Below are 9,623 nucleotides of genomic sequence, written 5' to 3'. Positions count from 1 at the left end.
TTTTATACGCCAATGGTGGGGTCGTAAGGACCATGTTGTGTGAACTATTGGTTGTTCTATACGCCAATGGTGGGGTCGTAAGGACCATGTTGTGTGATTAGTGATGCGATAGCCGTGTTTCGCTCACATGTTGTTACGGGTGTGACAATAGTCGATTCTGTACACCTTGGGATTAACGTTGCCATAGTCATTTGGACGCTATCGGTTTTAGCCGTTTGCTTATGATGTTGCGGTAGTTGCGTAATAGCCATGTTTGCGTACTACAAAGGGTTGTTAAGTGGTAAGTGTTATCCGTAAGGATTCACTTTTATTCAGCCTTCATCGGTTTGATGGTTGACTTTATTTTGGGTTGTGGTTGTCACTAGTGATGTACTTGGTATGGTACGCTAGGAGTTGATATCCCGGTATGAGATTGGTTGAGTTTTCCCAACACGAGGGATTGAGCAAGTTCTTGTGCTCGGATTTTTAGATTTTAATAAATCGCGGGTGACGATGTAGTTGATAATGGTGACTCTTTGAGAAGAATTGCCTATGGGAGTCAGAAGGATACGTGGCGGTCTCGCATATTCAAAGTGATCGTTATAGACTTCGGATGCTGCGTGTATGGCACGTCTCGGAATGCGTGCAAGTGTGGATTTAGTTAATGGATTAATCTTTGGGTTAATGCGAAATGTGTTGGGAGTCAGATTGGAACGGTTGTTGAGAACTATAGTGTGAAGGTTCGGATTGGTAAGGTGACTAGGATCACGAGGACGTGATCGAGTTTAAGTGGGGGAGAGTTGTAACATCCCGTTTTTCCCATATGAGATTTAAGGTACGTAATTGATCTTTAGAAAGTTTACACTTGATCGCATATTGTGTTAAATGATTTAAAGTGCTAATTTGATGTATACGATATATATATATATATATATATATATACGCGTGAGAATGTGTACGTGTATGAGTATACACATGGTTTAGGAGTGTGTTAAGTCGTGTGAGACATTGTGGTGTGGTCTAAGTGTATACACAAAGTGGGTATGAAGTGTACAAGTCGTGTAATCAATAGTTGGAGTAAGTTGTCGAAAACTGATCAGGTCACGCCTATTGTCGTGCCACGGAAGGGAGGTGTTGTGCCGCGACACATAACGTAAATCAAGATCAGGAAGGGAAACAAACATCTCGAAAATCATGTTTAACGTCGCGCCGCGGAGAGGGAGTGCCGCGCCGCGGCAATCCTGCAGTTCTGATCCGAAATTCTGATTTAAAAAGGGGTGGTTCGAGGGTATTTTCATCTTTTCGCGTTTGGATCAGTTTGTGGCTCAAATACTAGCCACTCATCTCATCTCATTTCTTTTATTTTCTTTTTCCTTTTCTTCACCTTTTTCTCTCAAAACTTCAAAACCCCAATTGATTCAAAGGGTGATTTGGGAAGGAAGACTCGTGATTCGATCTTTGACATAGAAGACAAGTTTATTCTCCTCGTTCTTAGCTACAAGGTGATACTAACGGTAACCTCTAACTCCGAATTTCATTTTTGTGTTCATTATTCAAATTTGGGGCTTTTGATTGTATGATCATAGATGGAACCCCATTAGTTGTTAATTGAAGATTAACACCAAGATTCGGGTTTATTGTTGTTATTGGCGAGTTTTGGGTTTGGTGAGCAAGTGTAGGCTTGTAAGACTTGCAATGAGTGTAATCACTAGTATTTAGTGATTATTGAGGTGTTGGAAACCTTTAGGGTTCATGCGATTGACTAATTTTGAATAGAGTCAAAATTAGGGTTTGGTGATGATTACGACCCAATTGTCGATTTAATAAGGTTTATAAACTTAAAATGGATTAAGTTGAAGTGTAAACCCGAGTTAAATATGTTTAGGTGTCAAAACTTGTTAATGGTGGGATGTTGACTTCTTAAGGGTCAAAATTAAGGTTTATTGGTAATTTTGAGAATGATAAGTGTTTAACACGTGTGTTTGTGTTTAATTGGCATATTAGGACCATTCTCACTTGTGTTAGTGATTATTGGTTAGTTTGGGCGCAGTTTGTGCTTGGAAGTGCATTTGGGTCGAAATTGCACTAGTTGTTAATTTGGGTTGATTTGTAAATCCACCCTAATTGTGTTGTTGTATTTGTGATAATGGAATAGGTACATTCCATCGGCGAGTTGCGGATTTTTCAGTGGCATTCAACAAGGCGACAAGGTGAGTGTTAATATCCTATGTGCATATGTATGTGTAGGATGGGTGCGGGTCAGGTGAAGTGATTCTTGGCTATAGAGCTCACTTCACATATAGGTGGATTTGATGGACTTATGTATGGGTCCAATTGGCACGGTTGTGCATTTTGGTTGACCACCTTTGGCGAGGTGCACACTTTGTGTGTACGTTATCACATATGCTTGTGATGTGGATTATATAACCCCAATGGCGAAGGGTTGCTATTGAGTTGTGATTGGAGAAGTGGATCACGTGTGGATGCGGATTCACGATGACTCATGTGGCTCAGTCATCTTATTGAGGTAGTGATCTCGTGTGGATGCGGATTCACTAAGGCTCGTGTAGTTCGGCCAACCTCGATGTTTTTGTGATATTGAAGATAGTAGTCTCGTGTGGATGCGGATTTACTAAGGCTCGTGTAGTTCGGCCAATTTTCATTTAGTTTTGGGTTAAGGGGTTAACCTTGGGCGGTATTATGCTTTGGTATATATATATTGTTGTATTGTTGTGTTGTAGGTAACCCTCTGGGTGTAGCTTATTGGCGTGGTACATATCATCGTTGGTGTACTCACATTGTTGTTATCGTTAGCTTGTTGTATAGCGATTGTACAGTATGCTTAGATTAGTTTGCCTTTATGCTTGGATGCTCCGGTATGTGCTATTTGATTATTCGTGTGGCGTGTCCATTTTATGCATATATATGTGTGTAGTATATTCTCACTCATTAAGCGTTAGCTTACCCTCTCGTTGTTTACATTTTTATAGATTTGCATGGAGGCGATGGCACGGGTAAGCGTGGGAACTAGTGGACTCTCGTAGGTTGCTTTAGAAGACGTGCTTTTGTATTGATTAGGATTGGGTAGCGTATCCCCAATCACCATGCTCGGTTTTGTTGAAAATTAAAATAGTCGGGTCGTGTTGCCCGTTCGGATATTTAAACTATGTATTAAATGTTTTAGAAGTTTATTGAACTTATTATTTATGTTAAAGATGTTTTCGGAAACATAATTGGGACCTAAATATTAATGTATTAAAGAAACAATTTTACGGGCCGATTTAAACACGGGTTGGGTCGTTACAGCTCAACATACTTAACAACATCACGTTTCATGCCCGGCCACCAATACTCTTTCTTCAAATCAAGATACATTTTCATCGAGCCCGGATGAATGGAATACTTTGACTTATGTTCTTCATCAAGTAGCACTCGTCGATAATCCCCCATCTTAGGCACCCACACTCTTCCTTGAAAGGACAACAAACCATGCGGGCCTAAGGTAATAGACTCTGTTTGCCCCACGATTCGTTCTTTATGCTTGTATTTAACGAACGCTTCAATTTGTATCACACCAAGCTTTTCAAGAAAATCGTTATTGATAATCATGCATAACGATCCTACTCGTATAGCCGGATGTTGACTCTTTCGACTTAATGCATCTGCGACCACATTCGCCTTACCCGGATGATAAAGTATCTCACAATCATAGTCCTTTACCACATCCATCCATCTACGTTGACGATAATTCAAATCCCGTTGATCAAAAAGATGTTTTAAACTTTTATGATCCGAATAATTCGTACACTTGACACCATACAAGTAGTGGCGCGAAATTTTCAACGCATGAACCACTGCCGCCAATTTAAGATTGAAATGCCCCGTCCTAATCCATCTGGACGAAGTCATCAACATTTGATCCCAGAGCGATGGTCGACTCCAAATAATGTCCTTAAAATGAGCAAATGCACAGCGGAAGATTTCTTTCATACATGAGAATAAACATGCTTTCAAGTGTCAACCAAAAGGTTGGTGAGTTCATAAGTTTATCATAAAACAATAAAATTCAACATTTTGATAGACCACAAAATTTAAATCCTGCATGGTACAAATGGGCCCGAATCCTATACCCACCTGTAATGCACATGCGATATCTTTTAAATACAGTACACCTTTCTCGTGTACGAAATCATCTTTCATAAATCTTAGTAACCGTACACATATCTCGTGCACAAAAATAACATACACATAACCTGTGTATAAAATCATTCTCTCGATACATAACATTTATATCAATTGGTGGCAATTATCATGTCCACGTAATTCAATGGTGGCAATTATCATGTCCACATAATTCAATGGTGGCAATTATCATGTCCACATAATTCAACGGTGTCAATTATCATGTCCACATAATTCAACAATAATTCGCAGAACTTCTGTCTGCATAATAATTCATTCGAGGAATGTTTTGCTTGTGTCTATCTCGTCAAGCATTTATAAAAGCATTTCATGTATTCGCAGTTCGAAATATATTTTCAAAAGCATTTAATAAAGCAGTTGTAAAAATAGCGCATGTATTCTCAGTCCCAAAAATGTAAAGAGTAAAAGGGAATCAAATGAACTCACGCATATAAATATTGTAAAACAGTTAATAAAGCATTTGCATGTATTCTCACCCCAAAAACGTAAAGAGTAAAAAGGGAGCAAATGAACTCACGCATATAATTATTGTAAAACAGTTAATAAAGCATTTGCATGTATTCTCAGCCCCAATATGTAAAGAGTAAAAGGGGAGCAAATGAACTCACCTAATGTATTTTGTAGTAAAAATACATATGACTATATTGAACAAGTGTAGGGTTGGCCTCGGATTCACGAACCTATATCATTTGTATATTCATTAATACATATAACCGTACTCGAACAATTTCATATATTATATCTTTATATATTATTTATTTAATTTTGTATATATATATTTGAAAATGATTATTACTTATATATTTATATATATTTATGTTGTACATATATTTAAAATGATTGATATCTATATATTTAATAATATCAATATATCTATATATATGCTTAGTATTATATCTAAAATTCATTGGTTTGTTATATATAAGTATTTATGTAAATAATGTTAGCATGTGTTATATATAGGTATATAAACTATTAATACAATTATAATATATATGTTAGGTCAAAATATTTATCTGTAACAAAAATGATAGTTTTAAAAATAATACTAATAATAAAAGTAATGTTAGTAATAAAAATAATTTAAAAAAAAATAATAATGATAAGATAAAAATGTTAGCTTTCATAGAAATAATATTTTAAATAATAATGGTACTTTTAATAAAAATGACGATTTTAATAGAAATTTTAATACAACAACGACAACAACAACAATACCCAATCCCATATAAGTGGGGTAAGGGGGAGGTGAGATGTAGACAATCCTTCATCTATCCTAAAATAAAGAGAAATCATTTCTCCACCCCGAGTTAAACACTCACAAGAGCGGAGAAAGTCCTCCCTCTCTCTATTCGACGGGTAAAGAGATTGCTTTCAAGGGGACCTCCGTCAATGAAGAATGATGAAAATAAAAAGCATGAGATAAATAAATAAATATATAAAAATAGTAATAATAAATAAGAAAATATAAAATAAAATAAACAGAGACGCCATGAAAAAGGTAGAATCAAATTTTCATAGGTTTTACATCGTGCCTGGAGTTCAATTTAGGCTCTAAGCGGCAGTCAAGTCGTCAATAAATCGACGCTTGCTAAGCCTCGCTTAACAGAACCGTGTATGCAAAAAAAAAAAAAATTAAAATATATATATATATATATATATATATATATATATATATATATATATATATATATATATATATATATATATATATATAAGGGAAAAAGAAGACGTACCTTAGACAGTTGGGCGAAGCTCAGGACAAAACGAGAGATGCTACAACTAAAAAACAAAAAAACATATATGACCGCAAACAAGCAACCCCTAACACAAAAAAACATACAAACCTAGAAACACAGACCATCAAACGTACGTACGTACATACATACATACAAGAATCCGTACGTAACCAAAAAAAAAAAAATGTATTCGCAAGCATACATACAAACATACATAATAACAGACCCACATACGCATACAAACATACATACAGAAACAAACGTAACAAGCCCACATAAACAACAAACGCAACATACATAAAGCAACCAAATAAACCTACAAACAAACATACCCGCAACCACAACCTAATCCCTAAACATGAATACAAACAAACACATACAAGCACACATATACATACCCAGTAAAAAGAAGAGGGCCCGGTAATAAACAAAGCACAGAAAAACACGCTACATGACGAAACAAACAAACAAAAACAAATACACAATAAACACAAAAAAAGCAGACACAAAAACACAAACACGCAGACCCACGAACACACAAACACACATACACACAAACACCCCAACACCCAAACAAACAAACGCCTACTCTTATATTCTAATTCTAGTCCTCCACGCAATCCTATCTGAAGTCATGTCCTCGGTCAATAAAAGCTCTTTCAAGTCGAGCTTTATTCTATCCTCCCACCTACGATTAGGTCTACCCCTTCTCCGTACGTCGTCAACCGTAAGTGCCTCTACTCTCCTAACAGGTGCAGTCAGAGGCCGCCTTCTCACATGCCCAAACCATCGTAGCCGTTCTTCTCTTAGTTTTTCGATGATGCTCCTAACTTTCAGGTTCTCCCTAAAAACACTATTTGAAATCATATCCAACATGGTTTTACCGCATGTCCACCTAAGCATCCTCATCTCTGCCACCTCCATCCTCCTCTCTTGCGCCTTCGTCATTGGCCAACACTCCGATCCATATAACATGGAAGGTCTAATTGCCACCTTGAAGAATTTTCGTTTCAGCTTTAGGGGGATCTTCTTGTCGCATAAGACTCCAGTCGCTGCTATCAACTTCTCCCACCCTACTTTAATACGGTGCGACACGTCTTCATCTATCCTCCCCGATTTGTGAAGCATCGAGCCTAGATATCTAAACGAAGTTTGTGGATGCAAGATCTGGTCTCCAATGCAGATGTTCGCTCCATCACCTAGTTCATTATCATTCCTATCAAAATTGCAACTAAGATATTCCGTCTTTTGTCTACCAATATGCAGGCCATTACTTTCTAAGGCCACCCTCCATTGCTCCAGTCTTCTATTAAGCTCCTCCCTAGAATCCGAAACAAGTACAATATCATCTGTAAAAATCAAGCACCATGGGATGCACTCTTGAATCCCTCGAGAAAGCCCATCAAGGATCAAAGTGAAAAGAAAAGGGCTAAGGGCCGTTTCCTGGTGCAGGCCTACTTCTATTGGAAAAACTTCTGTATTTCCCACCGACGTTCGAACACAAGACTTCGCCCCTTCGTACATATCCCTAATAAAATTAATATACCTACTCAAGATACTTCTATCCTTAAGGGTCTTCCAAATCAAATTTCGTGGCACGCAATCGTAGGCCTTTTCCAAGTCTAAGAAAACCATCTCTAGGTTCCTTTGCTTTTCTCTTTGCTTCTCCATAAGGTTCCTAATAATATGGATTGCCTCTATCGAAGAGCGCTTTGGCATGAAACCAAATTGGTTCTCCGAGACATCAGTTTCACGTCGAAGTCTAGTCTCAATCACTTTCTCCGAAAGCTTCATAGTATGACTAAGTAATTTTATGCCTCTATAGTTACCGCAACATTAAGCATCCCCCTTGTTCTTATAGATGGGGATAGTCTCGCTCAGTCTCCATTCCATGAGCATTTTAGAGCTTTGAAACGTCTTGTTAAAAAGGCAAGTCAACCACCTAACACCAGCGTCGCCAAGGCACCGCCACGCCTAATAGGAATCTGATCCGGTCCCACTGATTTATTTCTCCCCATCTTTCGTAGTGCCAATCTTGCTTCCTCTTGTCTAATCCTCTCGTAATCCATGTTGTTTTGGGATTGTTCTATATCAGAGTCTTGTAAGTCCTCATGGCGCTCTGGTCTTCCCCCCCACGAAGAGAGATGAGAAATACTCTTCCCATCTTTTTCTAATTTCTTCTTCCTTTACTAAAGTTTGACCAGCATCATTTTTGATAAACTTGATGTTATCAAGATCCATACGTCTTCGCTCCCTAGCTTTGGCTATCCTGTAAATATCATTAGCTCCCTCTTTGGAGTCAAGTTTCTTATACAGATCTTCATATGCTCTTTCTTTTGCTTGGGTTACAGCATTCTTAGCTTCTCTTTTGGCTTCTTTATATCTCTCTTCAGCCCTAATTCTATCCGTCAGAGTCCCCTCCCCACAAGTGATGAGCTCCCTAAACCTTCGTTGCTTAAGCGCAACTTTGCTTTGAACCTCGTCACTGAACCACCATGATTCTCTAACAGCCCTATGGCCTATAAATGTACCAACTGCCACACCTAGGACTTCCTTGGCTACCACTCTAATGGTGGACGCCAGACAGTTCCACATCTGATCCGCGTCATCATTGGATATCATTTCCAATTCTGTATCCACTCTATCTACAACCGAAGTTCTAAAGGTCTCAGCCTTCTCTCCGTTCAACTTCTTCCACAGGATCTTAGGTTGGACTTGTCTCACCCTCTTGGTGGCCCGTCTCTGGAGAACCAAATCCATGACCAACAATCTATGCTGGGAGGAGCTTGTCAAGGCAGTCAGGACCTTACAATCTCCGCAAGTCCTAAGATCCCCTTTGCGAAGTAACAAATAGTCAATCTGGGTACTATTTTAATAGTCATATTAATAATAATAATATATATTATTATTAATAGTCATATTAATAATAATATTAATAATAATAATATATATTTTTGTAACAATAATAAGGATAATAATATTGATTATACTAATAATCTTATTTCTAATATTGGTAATAAGAATAAATACTTAATAACAATCAACAATAGAAAATAATAATAATAATAATAATAATAATAATAATAATAATAATAATAATAATAATAATAATAATAATAATAATAATAATAATAATAAAGAAATAATAATAATAAGAGTATTAGTAATAACTACCTCAAAGGAGTAGCTCTAAAAAAATGCCCAAGTCCGGGTTTGAAACCGCGACCTCCCGCTAATCCAATAACAACTTAACCATTCTGCCAATCATGTTTCTCTGTGATAATGCTAAAAATGAACATATATTTCATAGCATTATTCCTCAAGAAAGACAAGCTTTTAGTTGCAATTGTTCTTTTTACAAGTGATATTTGTTTAAATAATAAAAGGTGAAGACAAAAGACAGATTCGACGAATTGAAGACGCAAACGACCAAAAAGCTCAAAAGTACAAAAGACAATCAAAGAGGTTCCAATTATTGATAAGAAACATCTCGAAATTACAAGAGTACAAGATTCAAAACGAAAAGTACAAGATATTAAATTGTACGCAAGGACGTTCGAAAATCCGGAACCGGGACCAGAGTCAACTCTTAACGCTCGACGCAACGGACTAAAAATTACAAGTTAACTATGTATATAAATATAATATAATATATAATTAATTATATTAATTATATATATATTATATTTATAAATAAAAACC

At 36.9% G+C, this 9,623-nt stretch overlaps 1 protein-coding gene across 1 annotated transcript; it reads right to left on the bottom strand.

Moving 5' to 3' along the window:
- Positions 1 to 8,030: 8,030 nt before the first annotated feature.
- On the bottom strand, positions 8,031 to 8,681 carry LOC139900788 (uncharacterized). Its single transcript, XM_071883540.1, has one exon. The coding sequence runs from the start codon at positions 8,679 to 8,681 to the stop codon at positions 8,031 to 8,033; it is 651 nt and encodes a 216-aa protein (XP_071739641.1).
- Between the last annotated feature and the right edge of the window lie 942 nt (positions 8,682 to 9,623).

The sequence above is a fragment of the Rutidosis leptorrhynchoides genome, chromosome 3 (genome assembly GCF_046630445.1).
Source record: "Rutidosis leptorrhynchoides isolate AG116_Rl617_1_P2 chromosome 3, CSIRO_AGI_Rlap_v1, whole genome shotgun sequence".
Classification (NCBI taxonomy): Eukaryota; Viridiplantae; Streptophyta; class Magnoliopsida; order Asterales; family Asteraceae; genus Rutidosis; species Rutidosis leptorrhynchoides.
The sequence above is the reverse complement of the archived record's forward strand: the minus strand, read 5'-3'. Positions and strand labels throughout refer to the sequence as shown.